The sequence below is a fragment of the Bos indicus x Bos taurus genome, chromosome 20, assembly GCF_003369695.1.
Source record: "Bos indicus x Bos taurus breed Angus x Brahman F1 hybrid chromosome 20, Bos_hybrid_MaternalHap_v2.0, whole genome shotgun sequence".
Lineage (NCBI taxonomy): Eukaryota > Metazoa > Chordata > Mammalia > Artiodactyla > Bovidae > Bos > Bos indicus x Bos taurus.
Genome location: NC_040095.1, coordinates 7,691,245 through 7,710,869, shown reverse-complemented (window position 1 = coordinate 7,710,869; position 19,625 = coordinate 7,691,245). Strand labels below are relative to the sequence as shown.

The 19,625-nt window shown below is 42.8% G+C and overlaps 1 protein-coding gene across 11 annotated transcripts in view; it reads left to right on the top strand.

Annotated features, from left to right (window-relative positions):
* The window catches only part of ARHGEF28 (Rho guanine nucleotide exchange factor 28), a 339,789-nt gene that overhangs the window by 161,799 nt on the left and 158,365 nt on the right, over positions 1-19,625 (top strand). For 9 of the 11 annotated variants that reach the window (XR_003507199.1, XM_027520360.1, XM_027520357.1 and 6 more), the window contains one exon: positions 6,731-6,803. Coding sequence is in view for 10 of the 11 variants with exons in the window: in XM_027520360.1 (XP_027376161.1) it covers positions 6,731-6,803 (73 nt within the window). In the remaining variant the exon portion in view is untranslated. The other 2 variants (XM_027520366.1, XM_027520364.1) reach the window with 1 other exon arrangement.

The window sequence follows — 19,625 nt, the reverse complement described above, 5'->3', positions numbered from 1 at the left end:
TTCTTCTGGGATTTCTTAGGAACTTACACATAGTTGAGCCTTTGTTTCAGTGTACAACTTCTTCAATGGGGCCGGCCACTTGAGACTAGTACTTTTTCAAAGATATTTTCCCCTCCCACCATCACCCAAACATCAGCTTTGAGTGTTGTTACAGCATGCCCACCTTAGGTTTAAAATGTTTTATCTTCATTATTATTATTTTTTTGGTCAAATCTCAAACACTAGAAAGCAGATTTATATATTTTATTTATTATCAAGCAGAATGTTCTTTTGAGTAAAAGGGCTTCAGTCAGTTTAGTTGCTAATGCTCACAGGTATAACGGATTTACTCACCAGATTGTGTGACACCCCCTGCAACCTCCCAACCCCCAGTCTTTTCAAGCACATCCATTAATAAGTACCACCGAAAAAAAGCACCAGTTTCATCACCAGTTTAGGCTTTACAAAGTGAACAGTCAGTTTAGAAAACTGACACTATTATCAGTTTTGACTTGTAAAATGTTTGCTTTATATTACTAAATGAAAGATTTTAGCCATAAATATTATATAACAAAGCTTATAACTTACTCCATATAGGGTTTTATTAAATGATTAAAATGAAACATACTCTTCAGAGTATAAACTACCTCTGTTTGTTGAGTTTAGGGAGTTTCTTTTTTTTTTTTTAATTCATGCTCAGGTGCATCTGACTCTCTGTGACCCCATGGACTGTAGCTTGCCAGGCTTCTCTATCCATGGAATTCTCCAGGCAAGAATACTGGAGTGGGTTGCCATTTCCTCCTCCAGGCGATCTTCCCAATGCAGGGATCAAACCTGCATCTCCTGTGGCTCTTGTGGCCCCTACATTGGCAGGCGGATTCTTTACTACTGAGCTACCTGGAAAGCCCAAAAGATTTAACCGTAAATATTCTATAGCAAAGATTATTGCTTTCTCCGTATAGGGTTTTTTTTTTTTAAACAGTTAAAAATGAAACATGCTCTTCAGAGTATGAACTACCTTTGTTTGCTGGCTTTAGGGAGTTTCAGTTCAGTGCAGTTGTTCAGTCGTGTCCAACTCTTTGAGACCCCATGAACTGCAGCACACCAGGCCTCCCTGTCTATCGCCAACTCCCAGAGTTTACTCAAACTCCTGTCCATTGAGTCAGTGATGCCATCTAACCATCTCATGCTCTGTCGTCCCCTTCTCCTCCTGCCTTCAATCTTTCCCAACATCAGGGTCTTTTCCAATGAATCAGCTCTTCGCATCAGGTGGCCAAAGGATTGGAGGTTCAGCTTCTACATCAGTCCTTCCAGTGAACACCCAGGACTGATTTTCTTTAGGATGGACTGGTTGGATCCCCTTGCAGTCCAAGGGACTCTCAAGAGTCTTCTCCAACACCACAGTTCAAAAGCATCAATTCTTCGGCGCTCAGCTTTCTTTATAGTCCAACTCTCATATCCATACATGACCACTGGAAAAACCATAGCCTTGATTAGACGGACCTTTGTTGACAAAGTAATGTCTCTGCTTTTTAATATGCTGTCTAGGTTGGTCATAACTTTCCTTCCAAGGAGTTTAGTGTGTAATTTTCTGGCCTACGGTATTTCCTCATTGTGCTTAAGGGTACTTTTAAAGATGCAGAAGCCCTCAGCCATTCCCGTGGCTTCTTACCCAGGCCCCAGGGGTGGATGTTCTATCCGGACAGAGGCTGGGCCTGGCCCGGCAGCCTTGCTCAAGGTGAGCGCCTCTCCCTGCAGCTTCATAGGGGCTGCTGCTGCTGCTGCTGCTAAGTCGCTTCAGTTGTGTCCAACTTTGTGCAACCCCATAGACGGCAGCCCAACGGGCTCCCCAGTCATAGGGGCAGAGCTTAACAATATGTGTGTCCTTAGAGGGGGCACTCAAACAGCAGCAGGACCACCAAACTCCTGCAAAGGTGAGGGCGTGCTCCGCGGAAAGCTGGAATTCGGAACATTTCCTTCATTATAAAAACCTCCAACTTCTCAAGTCAGATTTGTAATTTCTTATAGCCTATTTGAGATTATTTTTTACTGATGATTTTGGGAGATTTAGGATGAGTAAATTTAGATGCTTTAATAATTGATTATAGTGAATTATGCTATAACAAAGACCAACTGGAGGTTACTTTCTAGTGTATCAGAGATTTTCATTTATGAAAAACACTTGGTAAAAGAAGAATCCATTGCAGTGGGGTAGCCTTGTGTTCCAAGTATCAACATCCCTTTTTTTAATCCTTCCTGCCCTGACCTGTTGGTTGGGTGGTGCATAGGGAGACTGGGAAGGGAATGAGGCTGAGGTTCTTCCAGAAATTGTGATGTCATAACTTACAGTAAGAAATATATTTGGTCTCAGTCCATGGTTCTTGGCTCATAGCTCTCCAGACCTTTGGGATTTCCTAAATGTTGAGCAGATAAATGTGTGTGGTTTTTTGTTGTTGTTGTTGTTGTTATGTCAATCTGGCGACTTTAAGAAAGCACTTAAGGATAGGGGCTAGTTACCAGGAGACCCACCCACTTTCAGTCCTACCTCCTCGACCTTCAGGGAGGGGAGAGGACCTGAAGGTATAGTTTCATCACCCAAGGACAAAGACTTCGTCTAGCGGGGAGCCTGGTGGGCTGCCGTCTATGGGGTCGCACAGAGTCAGACACGACTGAAGTGACATAGCAGCAGCAGCAGCAGCATGCCTTCTTAATAAAGCAAGCCTTCATTAAAACCCCAGAGGACTGGATTCGGAGATCTTTCCAGTTGGGGAACTGGTTGGAAGTGCTGGGTGACTGGCCTGCTTGGAGCGGCACAGAAGCTCTGTGCCCTTTCCTCAGACCCTGCCCTGTACATCTCTTCCATCTGGTTATTCCTGAGTTATATTCTCTTATATATATAGCTATATTATTAGAGTTACCATGTATTTATCAATAACCTCAGATATGCAGACGACACCACCCTTATGGCAGAAAGTGAAGAACTAAAGAGTCTCTTGATGAAAGTGAAAGAGGAGAGTGAAAAAGTTGGCTTAAAGCTCAACATTCAGAAAACTAAGATCATGGCATCCAGTCCTATCACTTCATGGCAGATAGATGGGGAAACAGTGGCTGACTTTATTTTTCTGGGCTCCAGAATCACTGTAGATGGTGACTGCAGCCATGAAATTAAAAGATGCTTGGTCCTTGGAAGGAAATTTATGACCAACCTAGACAGCATATTAAAAAGCACAGACATTACTTTGTCAACAAAGGACTGTCTAGTCAAGGCTGTGGTTTTTCCAGTGGTCATGTATGGATGTGAGAGTTGGACTATAAAGAAAGCTGAGTGCCGGAGAATTGATACTTTTGAACTGTGGTGTTGGAGAAGACTCTTGAGAGTCCCTTGGACTGCAAGGAGGTCCAACCAGTCCATCCTAAAGGAGATCAGTCCTGGGTGTTCACTGGAAGGACTGATGTTGAAGCTGAAAGTCCAATCTTTTGGCCACCTGATGCGAAGAGCTGACTCATTTGAAAAGATCTTAATGCTGGGAAAGACTGAGGGCAGGAGAAGAAGGGGACAACAGAGGATGAGATGGGTGGATGGCATCACCGACTCAATGGACATGGGTTTGGGTGGACTCCAGGAGTTGGTGATGGACAGGGAGGCCTGGTGTGCTGCAGTTAATGGGGTCTCAAAGAGTTGGACACGACTGAGTGACTGAACTGAACTGAGCTGATAATAAACCTGGAAGCTAGTAAGTAAAATGTTTCTATGTCTGTGAGCTGCTCTAGTGAATTAATTGAACACAAGGAGGGGGTTGTGGGAACATCTCATTTATAGCCAGTTGGACGAGTCCAGGTAAATGTAAGCAGGTAGTGATCATCATATAGGCTGTCCACACTAAAGTTTTACAGTTTAGGTTAACATGTAAAATTATATATAGTGTAATGAAATATTTATTTATTAAATCTTAGACGTCTAAAAGTCTATTTTTATGTAATAGCTATAGACAGTGACTTTGCTTTGAGAGACTCATTTGTTCTCGAGGCAGCTTCCGGGTCTGGGTTCAGGCATTGCTCAGTTATCTGGAGCCTTCTAGTGTGACGACAATAAAACCTGCTGCAGAAACTGGAGTTTGCTCTACAGGATAGAAGACCTGTGCAGGTGATGGTGATCCCATTCAGAAGCAGTCCTTGTTCTGAGTTGTAACAGATTCATGTTATTACATGATCTTATAGCTGACACTGGTAGACTGATCATTTGTAATAAATATTAAATGCTGAAAATGACAGGTTTGTGTTAAATATCCAAAGTGTAAAGGTAGTTATTAGGAAATTAAGCAGTAGGCAAAATATTAGCAATATCTTTAATCATGTTTTTGTTCTTTCTGCATAACAAAGCTTTTTATGTTAATTGAATACTAATAATTTAGTTTTAGAACTTGGCTAAAATTAATGTATAAGACGGCTGGGAAATATAAGTGTTCTGAAGTTGTATCCAAAATTACGGGAATAAAAATTAAGTTTTAATCAGATCAGATCAGATCAGTCGCTCAGTCATGTCCGACTCTTTGCGACCCCATGAATCACAGCACGCCAGGCCTCCCTGTCCATCACCAACTCCCGGAGTTCACTCAAACTCACATCCATCGAGTCAGTGATGCCATCCAGCCATCTCATCCTCTGTCGTCCCCTTTTCCTCTTGCCCCCAACCCCTCCCAGCATCAGAGTCTTTTCCAATGAGTCAACTCTTCTCATGAGGTGGCCAAAGTACTGGAGTTTCAGCTCTAGAATCATTCCTTCCAAAGAAATCCCAGGGCTGATCTTCAGAATGGACTGGTTGGATCTCCTTGCAGTCCAAGGGACTCTAAAGAGTCTTCTCCAACACCACAGTTCAAAAGCATCAATTCTCTGGCACTCAGCTTCCTTCACAGTCCAACTCTCACATCCATACATGACCACAGGAAAAACTATAGCCTTGACTAGACGAACCTTTGTTGGCAAAGTAATGTCTCTGCTTTTGAATATGCTATCTGCTGCTGCTAAGTCGCTTCAGTCGTGTCTGACTCTGTGTGACCCCATAGACGGTGGCCCACCAGGCTCCCCCGTCCCTGGGATTCTCCAGGCAAGAACACTGGAGTAGGTTGCCATTTCCTTCTCCAATGCATGAAAGTGAAAAGTAAAAGTGAAGTCTCTCAGTCATATCTGACTCTTAGCAACTCCATGGACTGCAGCCTCTCAGGCTCCTCCGTCCATGGGATTTTCCAGGCAAGAGTATTGGAATGGGGTGCCATTGCCTTCTCCGGAATATGCTATCTAGGTTGGTCATAACTTTCACCCCATTTAAAAAAGAAGTATTTCCTTATTTTGCAATAAGAAACTATCATTGCCTGATGTCATTTTGCATAGACTTGCCAGTTGCCTTTGAGACTAGGGTTTGGGGGTTAAGGCTGACCCCCAGGTAAACACGTGGAGTCAGGGGCCATCTTCGGCCTTGAACCTGTGTGGCCAGTCCTCTTTAACCCCAGGTACTCACCCTGTGAGGCTCCCCTGGTGACCCAGATGGTAAGGAATCTGCCTGCAATGAGGGAGACCTGGGTTCAGCTGGGAGGATCCCCTGAAGGAGGGAATGGCTATCCACTCCAGTACTTGTGCCTGGATAATCCTATGGACAGAGGAGCCTGGCGGGCTACATTCCATGGGGTTGCAAACAGCAGGACACAATTTTGCAACTAACGCTTTCCCTCATCCTGTCGTTTCCTTAGTACCTCCCCAGACATACCTGCTCTGGTTCATCCATTCATTCCATCATGGGCCCTAAGAGTGAGTACGGTGTCCTGGGAGTCAGGCTAGGGACAGGTAATAGCCACAGAGGCTGGGTGACTGGGGACTGCTTGTTCCCTGCCTCTTTGTGATTTGGTCAGTTATGTATATTTTCCTGTTCTTTTTGCTCTGGCCTCAAAAAGATGCTCTGACATCGTCATGAATAAGCACTTGATGCGCTGAGCTGAAAAGCGTGCCCAGGGCGGAGGGTGGGGAGATGGTTTAGGGGTCTCTGTCGGTTGGAGGGTTGCCCGCCCCAGTTCGCCCATGTATTTGTTTTGGAACATGTGCTGTTGCAGGCTTGGATAGTTTTTGACACATCAACACATAATTCTGTCTCTTCACATTTTCATTGACTGTGTGGAATCCATTTGAAAAGGAAGTACAGAGGGCTGTAAGGGTAGCCTCATTCTGTCTACAGCTCATGACCCAGTCTTGGCCAGGAGCAGCCTGATCCTGCCTGTGCCAACATGCAACCCTTGGCTTATGCTCATCCTGGGTCCTACATGTATCAGTGGTCCTCTCTGTATTAGTGTTTCCCCCTACTCTCCAGGCCCCTGATCCCTGTGTCTTAGGGTGTGGATGGGAGTCTAGGCAGGCAGATGCATAAAGCAGCAGCCCTTCGTACTGATTTCAAGCTTTGCTCTTCTCTGTCCCCCTTTTGGTTCATGTCTCATGCTCCTGAGAACCTTCTGGTGGTGTGATCCGGGAAGCAGTGAGAACCACTAGCGGAGACAGTTTTGGCCCTTGTCTCGGGTTCCTTCCACCATCTCTTACGTTATGCAGGCTGCTGTTTCATGTTCCCCGACACCCCATCTGCCCCCACCTCCCCTGGCTTTGCCTCTGGCTGTTTCACCTCTCAGATCCTTGATTGTGATCTGCATCTCTTGCTGCATATCTGAAGCCTCAAACAGCTTTCAGTGATTTTTTTTTTCCCTGCCTTTCTTAGGCTCTTGAAGAGCAAGAAGGCACGTCAGAGGAGAAACCAGATATGCCCTCCAGCGCTGCAGAAACTGAAGAAGGTATGCATGCTCCTTCCCCACCTGGGGAACTCAGAAAGTGCTCAGCATTCTCTAGTCAATTGCGAGTTGAAGTGTGTGGAGAAGGAGAGCAGGAGCTGATGGACTCGGAGGCAAGAGTAGGTTGCTCTGGGGCCGCAGGGCCCAGAGTTCCTTCAGCAGCACTGACCAAAGGTACTGTGCGTTTCCACTTTTTACTCAGTCACATTTACTGGTTTCCTCCCACAGTGCTTGGGGGGCCTCTCCTGACATTCAGAGGGCGTTCCCCTCATTACCAAGGTCAGTCTGTTCCATTCAGTCCTCCTTCACTCTCCCGTTCTCCAGCTCGTTCCACCTCTGTGGAGCCTCTGCTCTGTGCTGGGCAAGTGGGTCCTAGAGGATGGAGGTTGTGAGGGTGTCCTGATTGTCGTGGGGTCCGGGGAGCTCCGCCGCTGTGCAGAGGTGAGTGGTGAGGGGTGCTGAGTGTCTTCAGGGTCCAGGCGGCCCCACCCAACCCAGGCTGTCCTCCACAGTGGTTCACGTCGCGGATGACGCTTCAGAGGCTGAATGTCTGAATCTGCTCGAGGTGGGTGTCCACAGCAAGAGGTGTGTGTTTGAAAATGCATCCTCAATACCCTGTTCCACATCATAACAAGGAGTCGTGTTGATGGCACACTTGCATGTAACATCCAGCTTATTTGTAGAATATGATACTTTCTTGTTTTCTCCAACTTGGCACCTTATTAGGGCATGTGATCTCTACTTCAGTTTAGGTTCTTTCCCCTTTAACACACACAAGTAGATCTGATCTGTTGGCAAGTCCTAGTGACAAGTCCAGTTTAAAAAAAAAATCTCTTTTTTAAGTTATGAAAGTATGATAACCCATTTACAGGAGACTTGGAACAAACAGAATACGGTTATATATGGTTCCATTATATATTACAATTGTTTTTTAAGTAGATAAATTAAGATTTTTAGTTGGAGTTTCAATATCAAGCTCTCAAAAATTAATAGAATGACTATACAGAGAAGTAGGATATAGTAGACCTGAAAAGCACTATAAACCAACTCAACATAATTAAGATTTATACAATTTTCACACAATAGTAGGATACAAATTCTGTTCAAATTCCTGGAGACTGTAAACTCAGAGACACTGGAACATATCCAGGGACATAAAACAAGGTGAAAAAATTTCATGGTCTAGAGGTATTGAAATAATACAGAGTCTCTTCTCTTATCACCATGGAATTATATTGGAAATCAACATCAAAAGATATCTGAAAATAATCCACATATTTTCAAGTGCAGTATGACATTTACGAAAAGAGATCTTTGACTTAGCCATTGAAAGACTCAATAAAGTTAGAATGAGAAAAACACAGAAAGTGATTGCAGAGAAAGCATTTAAATGAGAAATTAGTACCAAAAGAGAAATTAATATTAAAGATACTTTAAAGAAAATCCCCTGTATTTGGAAATTAAATGTCCACTTTTAAATGATGAGTGTATCTAAGAAGCCATAACAGGGAACATTGGAAAATATTTGTAATAGAATAAAAATGAAAAGAGAATTTATCAGAATTTGTTGCATGCAGCTGAAGCTGCTCAATACAGTTAAATACTTGAATAACATATGAAAACAAATAGTAGACACTATGGGCTGCAGTCCATGGGGTCGCTAAGAGTCGGACAGGACTGAGCGACTTCACTTTCACTTTTCACTTTCATGCATTGGAGAAGGAAATGGCAACCCACTCCAGTGTTCTTTTCTGGAGAATCCCAGGGACGGTGGAGCCTGGTGGGCTGACGTCTATGGGGTCGCACAGAGTCGGACACGACTGAAGCGACTTAGCAGCAGCAGCAGCATAAAATTTTGTGAAATTTGAAAAATATTTGTACTTTACTTAATAATACTATATCACTCGTTAACTTCCTGGGTTTTTTTTTTTTTTTTTTTTTTTTTTAACAGTGTAGTACTTTTTTATATTCTCAGAATTGGATTAGAAGTTTCAAGCCTTATTCAAACTTTTAAAAAATCACTAAGATAATAAATTTTCTAGACTTTTAGCAGTAATACCGGATGCCAAATACATGGAACTATATCAAAGTTTTCAGTGAAAATAAATTAGAAATCTAACATTCTATTCATACTAAGTCAAACAAGTGGAATCAAAATGTCATAATTTTTCTAGCTAGGCAAAAATTCATAAATTTTCTAAAATATGCATTATATTATACATACTGTATACACATATGTATCCGAAAGCTTTTCTACTACTTTTGAAAAAGGCTTGAGAAAGAACAACAACAACAACAACAAAAAGAGACAGAAATTGGGAAACGTAATGAAATGGGAGCACTGAATGTGGAACAGAACAAGAGAAGCAAACTAGATAAAAGTAAACGATCATCATATTGTCCAGTTGTTTTTAAACATGGCTGCTCATCAGAAAGACATCTGGAGCTTTGGAGAAAAGTAGCAGTACTTAGGCATTTGTATTTTTCAAGAAATTCCAAGGTAATTCTATTATGCGTCTGATTTTAAAAAGTGATTACAGGTTTCTGTATTAAATGGTAGTTTTAGTGATATAGAATTCTATTATTTTCTGTTGACCAATCATGATACAATGATATCATGTAATAGTTACATAATCACAATAATAGAAGATGTTTTTGCTATTTTATATTTTTACTATTTAAAAATATTATACTTTCAGTATTTAAAAAAAAATAGTAAAAGATGGAGTTGACAATTTGGAACTGGCACGGTAAAACAAGCTGTCCCGGCACATTATAAGTGCTTCAGGAGTCGTAGGCAAAGAACACTGAGAGAACTTTGTGGCCTGTGATGGTGGAGTGGCCAGGGAAAGCTGCTTGGTGGAGGTGACCCCAGTGCTGTGATCTAAGAGAGGGAAGGGAATTCTAGACAATAGGAATATGTACAGTACAGAGTCCTGAGCCAGATAATGCACTGGGGAAAATGCAGGCCGCTTTTTGGCCCTGGAGTATAGGGGGGGTGTGTGTGTGTGTGTGTGTGTGTGTGTGTGTGTGTGAGAGAGAGAGAGAGAGAGAGAGAGAGAGAGAGAGATGCCAGGAACATAGGCCTGCAAGGGTGGCAGATCTGCAGGGCTTGTACACAAGGCAAGGAATCGGAACTCCACCCTGACAGCTCTGGAAACTGTTTTAAGCAAATTAGTTCAGGTTGTTATTTAGGAAGTGCACTCTTCGAGACTGTGGAGAATGGGTTAGACGGGCCGGGGGCTGCCACATGGGATGCGGAAGAGGGTCTGCGCCAGAGCAGTGGGAGGAGATTGGAGATGGAGGGATGGAGGGGGACTGTCCTGAAGGTGTAGGGTGTCAGGTGGGTGTCAGTGGTGAGGGAGAAGGGTGATTCTTCCATCCCTGGTGTGTCGCCGAGTAGGATAGGCCTTATAAGAAGCAGGATCATGTCAAAATAAGTACTCAGTTTTATAGAGGTTGAATTTGGTGGGCCCCAGGGTCAGCCATATTAATATACCTGGCTGCCAGCTGGACCGAAATCACTCAATCAATAAGCAAAAGAATTTGGATACAAACACAAGTTCTCTAATGCCAAGTAATTAATGTGTGTATTTTACAGACCTTATAGACAGTGCTTGGATGTTTATACCCTTGTTATAAACATGTTAGAAGCTGTGTGTACATTCCGGCAGAGGGCAGTATTTAGCTAAAATGAAAACCTCCAATTTGTTTTTCTTCATTCAAAAGCCTGCAGGCAACTCAGCTGGAAGAACAAAACCTTTTGAGTGTAAGAGCTTGATTTTTTCCCTGCCTTTAAGCCCCCAAAGTAAACTTTCCCTTTGAGATATCATAGAAGATTCTTAATAGACCATGTTTTTCTACTCCTCCTGGGGTATAGGGGGATGTTTTAAGTGTCTATCTATAGCTACCATTGATTAAAAGACAATAATAGCTTTAACTTAGAAATATACTTTTCCCTATTACTGTGATAAATGTTTTTATTATTGTCTCTGAATCAATTATGTTTCCATAATTTCATGATTGTAATTGTTCTCCCAGAATGATGAGATGTTATTGCAAATGAAATAAATGGCCAAAAGGTCACTCATTTTCACTATGCTTGGAGGAATAAGCTAATTATTAGTGTGTATTGATCCACCAACTGACTCCATTTTGTCTCTTGGCATCTTTGTCCTCATTTGATCTCCTATTCTAGTAGTTCCTAAGGAGCATTGTATAGAATACCAACCTTGGAAAATGCTCTGAAGAATAAGAATTCTTTGTCCAAATAAGTAGAGATGCTGCACATGAAACCCCTCTGTTGGAAATTGTGTGTCAGTTGCTCAGCTGTGTCCGACTCTTTGCGACTTTGCAAATCAAGAATACATTTAATGTTTTGTAGGTTCTAGTAAGTCTTGTAGTCAAGAAACCTGTGTTTCTTCTTTAACCCAGGAGTTCTCTGACGTGATCATGGGAGAATTCCCTTTTTCTTCATTTTCAACATCTTATGAAAATGATCTGTGGAAGGTGCTTTGGGAATGTTACTCTTCATCTCTCCTGATTCTGCCCTTTCTCAAGCTTATTATGTCCTCTCTTTTGTCCATCATGTGGATTCTGTCCATATCTTAGTATATAATTCTCACACCGAGAAGGGGATTGGAAGGCATTTTTAAAACTGTACTCATGGTCATCTTGAATGCTGAGCTCACACAGCCCACTGTACTTTTTAATGTTGTTTGGGAGGCTGTTACCTGCCTAGATTGTATGGGGCTATAAAATACAGCCATTGCAACACTACTGACCACTATGTGAATCCATTTGCTTCTATTATTTTGCCGTTTTAAAAAGCCCTGTGTAATTGTCTCAAATTTTACGCGACTGGTCTTTTACATTGTTTCCTTCTTACCACAAATTATCTTGCACATTCTCTTTAACAAGGAAATAGGGAGTTGGGCTTGGAACCTGAATGCCAGACACCAAGGGAGAGGGAGGAATTGTCTCCTTCAGGGCCGGGGTGGCAGTTTCAGCCAGCTCAGAGGGGCTTCCCGCTCGCTGTCTCGTGCGGAAGGCGGAGGGGCCGGGGGTCCACATGCAAGAGCCGATCTAGGCAGCAGGCAGGCACCCTGCACACCCACTGACTTACTGCTCAGTGAGCCTCTGATGAGTGCTCCACTCTGCCAGGCACTGTGCTCCTTACTGGTCATGAAGCAGGTCCCCAAAAGGACCAAGAGAAAAAACCCTTCATCTCAAGGAGTGTGCTTGCTCTGACTTCCTCTCGCGTCTCTGTGGAGGGACAGGCACTGCTCGAGGTGCTGGGTGTGCTGCTGGGAGCCGAGCTAAGTTTGCACACTCGCAGAGCACACCTCCCCGTGGCCCTGGAGAGGGACACTTTTGGGAGTCAGGAGTCACATTGGGGCCACAAGGAGGTGGTAGCAGAGAGGGGTCACGTAACTTGTGTGAGGTGACAGCTTGCTCGGGCAGTCAGGACTCAGGTGGGTACGGTCTTACCCACCATGCTGTAGATACCCGCCACCCTTCTGTCACAGAACATTTGTATGCTTAGACTTTGGACTGCTGCTCTGGAGTCCTCTCCAGCTTTTGTACAATGGAAAAGTGCAAAACTGGAGTCCTTGCCTAGAAGTGAGCTGTTTTCCACATGACTGACCTGTCTGCTATGATGAGAGGTTGTGACCCACATGCAGAGACATGTCTTGATGACACACCAGCAACAAGCAGCCTCTGCTCAAAACCTCAGCTCTGCCATGAGCTGACTGCTCAACAGGATGCAAGGGACTCCGCTGTGTTTCCTTTTGTGGAAAATGGAGTGGGAGTGTCATTTCATACTTCCTTCAAAATAAGGTTTAAATGAGAAAATACAGGTGGGGCACCTTGACCAGTATCTAACCAGGGATGCTTAGCCAACGCTGTCTCGAGATGAGTGTGAGTTACAGCGTGCGGCTGGACTTGGTGGTGATCATGTGCGTCGCGATATCAGGGCATAGCTCTTCATGTCGCAGTGACCGGGTGAGCAGATCTTTCGCTTGAGCGTTCTTTAGATGGGGGTGCAGCTCTTCTCTGTGTGCTATGAGTGATGCGGGAAGAGGGTGTTGTGTGGTGGGTTCTCCTTTTTTCTAAAAAGGTTTTATTAAAGTATAGTTGATTTATAATGTGTTTGTTTCAGGTGGACAGTCAAGTGAATTAGTTATACATGTACAAGAGGTTTTACTAAAGTATAGTTGATTTACAATGTTGTGTTTGTTTCAGGCAGACAGTCAAGTGAATCAGTTACACGTGTACATACATCCCCTCTATCATGGAGTCTTTCGCATACAGGCCATTACAGAGCATTGAGTAGAGTACTGCGCTATACAGTATGTTCTTACTAGTTATCTGTTTTATATCCAGTAGTATGTTTATGTAAATCCCAGTCTTCCAGTTTATCCCTCCCCTTCTTCCCCCTGGTACCAATAAGTCTGTTTTATCTGTAACTATATTTCCGTTTTGTAGATAGATTCATTTGTACCAACTTTTTTCTTTTGTATTTCACACAGGAGCCAAATCATTTGATCGATTCTCCTTATTTGAACCTCCCCTGTGAAATATTATTGGGAAAACCAAGAGGTGTTTTATCCATGCAGACTTTCCTTTCCAAGATTTTTTCGTTTTAAATACTGTGGCTTTGTGTATCTTTTTGGAACTGTTGAATATGGTTCCAGTGTCTTGTCAAGATGCAGATCCTTTATCTAGGATGGCTGGGGCCTGAGGCGTTGGGGATTTAGGATAGCCCTTGCAAAGGCTGTTCTGCAGGGGTGATTACTCAGCTGGGAACACAGCTCTTATTTTAACCCCATTGTGAAATGTCCATCCAAGGGCTTGGTCAGCGTTGTTTACCTTGAAGTCAGGTACTTGGGCATTTGCAAGACAATTACCAATCACACCCAGAGAATGTACTTCGTAACCCCAGGAAGTCATCTGTGTTTCTTTCATTTGACAGGGAGTTCAGCCTTCTCTCTGTTTCTTTTAGTATCTGACTTTGCCAGTCCACTTTCTCCCACCTGTCCCCAGAAAAGAATCAGTTTCATCATTAGAAGTCCAAGGGTTAAAATAAGATACCAAGCTGATATAATGTCCATTTTGTGTATTATTACAATCAGATCAGATCAGTCACTCAGTCGTGTCCGACTCTTTGCAACCCCATGAATCGCAGCACGCCAGGCCTGCCTGTCCATCACTAACTCCCAGAGTTCACCCAGACTCACGTCAGTTGAGTCAGTGATGCCATCCAGCCATCTCATCCTCTGTCATCCCCTTCTCCTCTTGCCCCCAATCCCTCCCAGCATCAGAGTCTTTTCCAATGAGTCAACTCTTCGCATGAGGTGGCCAAAGGACTGGAGTTTCAGCTTTAGCATCAGTCCTTCCAAAGAAATCCCAGGGCTGATCTCCTTCAGAATGGACTGGTTGGATCTTCTTGCAGTCCAAGGGACTCTCAAGAGTCTTCTCCAACACCACAGTTCAAAAGCATCAATTCTTCGGCGCTCAGCCTTCTTTACAGTCCAACTCTCACATCCATACATGACCACAGGAAAAACCATAGCCGTCACTAGATGGACCTTTGTTGGCAAAGTAATGTCTCTGCTTTTGAATATGCTATCTAGGTTGGTCATAACTTTCCTTCCAAGGAGTAAGCGTCTTTTAATTTCATGGCTGCAGTCACCATCTGCAGTGATTTTGGAGCCTAGAAAAATAAAGTCTGACACTGTTTCCACTGTTCCCCATCTATTTCCCATGAAGTGATAGGACCAGATGCCATAATCTTCGTTTTCTGAATGTTGAGCTTTAAGCCAACTTTTTCACTCTCCACTTTCACTTTCATCAAGAGGCTTTTTAGTTCCTCTTCACTTTCTGCCATAAGGGTGGTGTCATCTGCATATCTGAGGTTATTGATATTTATCCCGGCAATCTTGATTCCAGCTTGTATTAGCATTTTCTCGGGCTTCCCTTGTGGCTCAGCTGGTAAAGAATCTGCCTGGAATGCAGGAGACCTGGGTTTGATCCCTGGGTTGGGAAGATCCCCTGGAGAAGGAAATGGCAACCCACTCCAGTATTCTTGCCTGGAAAATCCCATGGATGGAGGAGCCTGGTAGGCTACAGTCCATAGGGTTGCAAAGAGTCAGACACGACTGAGAGACTTCACTTTCACTTTCAGTATTTTCTCAGACACATAAAAATTCTCCATCTTACCTCTCCCAGTTCATCATAGAATTAAAGAATCCTAATTTGAGCTGGAAAGAATCTTGGATTTCTCAGAACTCATCTGAGTACAGCCAGTTTTGCCTCATTCTGCTCTAGCTAGGTCAGATTAGCAGGAGTCGGGGAAGGACAAGCATTTACTAAGCATATTAACTGAGGAGTCTGATAAGGTTGAAATAAGCTCAAGTTGAAGGTATAATTAAGGAGTTTTTATTTATTTATTTTTTCTGAATTGAAATATAATCCAAGTGTGAAATCTTAGGGACATGACAATATTCCTAAGAGAAAATTGAATCCTGTTTATGTTGTTGAAAGATGACTTTGCCTCATTTTATTCAAGCAGTTGAGTAAATCAAGAAAATTATGTCCTAACCTCAATTTGAAATACAATGACTTAGAGCTTCCGCTTAGTTGATAGTTGCAACCAAATTTGGGGGCTGAGGATACCTTTTTTTTTTTTTTTTAACCTCATGACTTAATTTTTGACTGATTGAGATTTTATGGGGCTGGGGGTAGGAGAGAGTACACACTGGAGATGTAAATATATATATAAAATAAAAAATATTAAACATAGAGCTGTCATATGACCCAGTGATGACACTCCTAGATATATGCTCAAGAGAAATGAAAACATAAATCTACTTAAACTTGTACACAAATGTTCAAAGTGGCATTATTGATAACTGCCAAAAAAGTGGAAACAATCCAAAAAGTCCCTCAGCTGAGAAATGGAGACACAAAAATGCGATCTATCTATACAATGGAGATAGATGGTATTTGGTGGTAAAAGGGGTGAGGTCCTGACGATTGTGATGTGTATGGACCTTGACAACAAGCTTGGTGAAAGAAGCCAGTTACAAAAGACCTTATATTGTACGATTCCATTATGTGAAATATCCAAAATGACATCCATTAAGACAGAAAGTAGTTAGTGGTTACTGAGGGCTCGGGCGGAAGTGGTGGTGGTTGGGGAGAAATGAGTAGCGAGAGTTAATGGATATGGTGTTTCTTGTTGGGGTGATGAAAATGTTCTAAAACTGGTCGTGGTGAGGATTGCACAACTCTGAGTATGTTAAAAATCATTGAATTGTATACTTTAAATGGATGAGTAGTATGGTATTGAATTATACCTTAAAGCTGTTACATATACACACACACACACATATATATATACACACACACATGCACACATATATACACACACAAATACAAATATACAGTTACAAATTATGTGTATGTGTGAAGAGACTATACTAAGCCATTAGTGGTGGTTTTAGAGATTGTTTTTCTTAGTCCCTTTCAAGTTTTCTTAATTACTTTTGTGGCTCAAAAAAGTGTTATGAATCATTTAAATTAAAAAACCCAGTATGTATTTTTTTTTAAAAAAAGGTGTTTTAATTTCTTTCTGAAAGAATGCAGAGTAGAAAGAGAAAAATTATATCATAAAAGATGATGTTTCAGAGTTGTTTGAGGGCTTCTCTCCTGACGCCCTCTCCCTGACTGCTTGTCCTGGGCCACAGTGGGAACCTGGTTGAGGTTGAGCTTGGTGCACTGGCAGGACTGTTGGAGCGCATGGACCAACAGGGCTCATGCTGACATTGCTGTGGATAAGTCTCTCATTGTTTCTTCTAGTCTACATTTATACTGGGAAGGCCAAATGATAGTTCTTGCTAGTATTCCTAATAAGAAAAAAAAGTTATAATTCCTTCAGTGAAAAAGGTATAATGGAGATACTGAAACAAAAGATCAGAGTTATGATTACCTCTGAACTGAGAGTGGTAGACGTCACAGATATTTTCAAATTTTTTCCTGTTGCCATTGTAATTCTCTAGTAGTTGTGAATCAGACATGCACACATGGATAAAACATTAAGGTGATTCATGGAAGTGAAGTTATTAGTGAAACTCCAGTGTGTAACTGGAGAGGAAAGGGTGGCTTGGGCCTTGCGGAGCTGGAGGAGTTGGGGGAAGCCAGGGGAAAGGCATTATCGGTCTCATCAACCTGGCAGTTCAGAAGTTGTGACGAAATAATGCTTGTATTGAAAGTGTTTGGATCAGTAATTTTAAAAAGTGACCAACTTTCCCTTGTCCCTAATGATCTACTCTATCTCATCAGTTACTTTGGGCCATTGGATCCTAATCAAGGAAAGAAGCATTTGTTCAGCACCTGTAGTATGGAAGGCACCCTGCTTGGTCCTGGAGATGCAAGTGATGGACTTAAATTGATTGGACCCAACCTTCCCAGTGCCTGTAGTCTTTTGGGAGAAGAGGATTCATTCCAAGACTGTGAACCACCCTGGGAGACCTTTTTTGGGCATTGGTGGGGCAGGAGAGCAAGCTGAGAGCATGACTCTTTTTTCCTTTGTGCTTTTGGTGCCGCCCTTCTTGTCTAACCCAGCTGGGGACTTGATTGTAGAGAGTTGAGCCTGAGGTAGGAGGGAAGCTGCAGTAGTTGTCTGGCTGCCTCTGATCCAGGTTCTTTTTGCTTCTTCCTGGGGTAGGGGTCAGCCGGCACAGCAAATTGTAGTTGAAGAATACTGAGCAGCCCGTATTTTTGATGTAGCTTTCTCATTGCTTAAGTCTAACCTCTGTGGTCCCATTTCTCAAAAGGAGACAGTATGGTTTGTGCACAGAATTGAGATCTGTTAGGCTAATCTGTTTCTTAACAAGACATTGATATTAATCTTACAGCTACTCCATCCTGTGTTGAAAACCCTGTTTGCTGGTGCAGTGTCCCTGGTGAACATGAATATTAGAGATTACTTCTTGTTCTATTATAGTTTGGCAATAAAGAACATGTTTATGATGTTTGGTAAGTCTGATTTAGGAGGGGGTGATCTTTACTTCTGGGTGGGCCTTGAAGGCAAGATTCAGTAAGTAAGTGAAGTCGCTCAGTCGTATCCGACTCTTTGCGACCCCATGGACTGTAGCCTACCAGACTCCTCTGTCCATGGGATTTTCCAGGCAATCGTACTAGAGTGGATTGCCATTTCCTTCTCCAGGGGATCTTCCCAACCCAGGGATTGAACCTGGGTCTCTCGCATTGTAAACAGACGCTTTACTGTCTGAGCCACCAGGGTTAATAGGCCTTTAAAACAGAATAGCTTGGGTTTACTGATACCATTATCCGCTGAAGGTTGCTATAGCAATGAGTAGTTTGATTGCACTCTGCAATTGGTGGTGCAATGGCTGAGTGTAAAAGGATCCTAGGCATTTAGCAGAAACTCTGCTGGAGCAATTAAACTCCAGTGGAAGGAGTGCCAAATTCTTTAAAACCTCTAAGATGTAGTTCTGTATCATTCTAGATTAAAGATACATTATTGTCACAAGTATTTTTAATGATTTTGAGATAAAGGCTTTATAGCTTTGGAAGTTCTTAAAATGATAAAGTACACATTCTATGAAGACATCTGTTTTAACATAGTTTGCACTATTTGCTTGAATATTGAACAGAATTGGTTTAGACTGGAAGGAAAATGTAGGCTGGCTGTATATGAAGATTAGCCTTTTGAGAGGGGCAGGGAGATGGAATCCAAACACCCCACAGGGGTGGACTCTGAACAGATTACCAGGTGAACACACCCTTTGTTGCTGCAGGTGGATTACCTGACATAGAGATTTCTTCATCAGCAACCCTGAAAAAAATGTGTATTCTTCTTCTGAATCAGCGCTATGGGTGCAGAATTCTTTCGAGATGCAGAATTCATATCATTTAAGAGTATGTGGTCTAAAATGGCTCTAAAGTAATATCCAGTGATGGGCAATAAAAATGTCTGTGGCTCTCTTGCTGTCAGTGCAGATGTGTCTGTTGAAACTTTAGTTCTAGTTTCTCTCCTTTTTTTTTTTTTTTTCTATTTTTAACATGTTGGTGGGTCACTGAATTTTTAGAGTTTGAGTATATATATTTCACAACAGAAGACTTGCTGTGCTCTCATATGGTAAACACTATAGTAGGAGCTTCACATCAGTTTTCTGCATCTGTGCAGTAGGACGGAAACTTTCTCCTAACACAGTGTTTTGGACTTTGGTGCTTAAACAGCAGGCTTTTGAAGGGTGAAGTTGTCTCATTTTGACATTTCCATCAGCGGCCCTGTTGTTCTGCAGATGGTACTCTGCTGCCACCTGGAGGCCTTACTTGGGATGTGCATGTAAAGGTGGGCTGGGATGCTGGACAACAAAAGCTGGACGACAAAAGGCTGGGCATCAGTTACTGTCTTGTCCTTACTCCCTGTTGAGGTCAGTGGTCATGACTACATGAAATTGAAGCTATTGTCCTTTTCATTTTTCATCACAGAGGCTAATATACAGTATGAGTTCAAGAGCAATATATTGTGTGTGTGTGTGTGTGTGTGCTGGTCGCTCAGTTGTGTCCCACTCTTTGTAATCCCATAGACTGTAGCCCACCAGGCTCCTCTATCCATGGGGATTCTCCAGTCAAGAATACTGAAGTGGGTTTCCATGCCCTCCTTCAGGGCATCTTCCCAACCCAGGGATCAAACCCAGGTCTCCTGCATTGCAGGTGGATTCTTTACCATCTGAGCCACCAAGGAAGCCCAAGAATACTGGTGTAGGTAGCCTATCCCTTCTCCAGGGA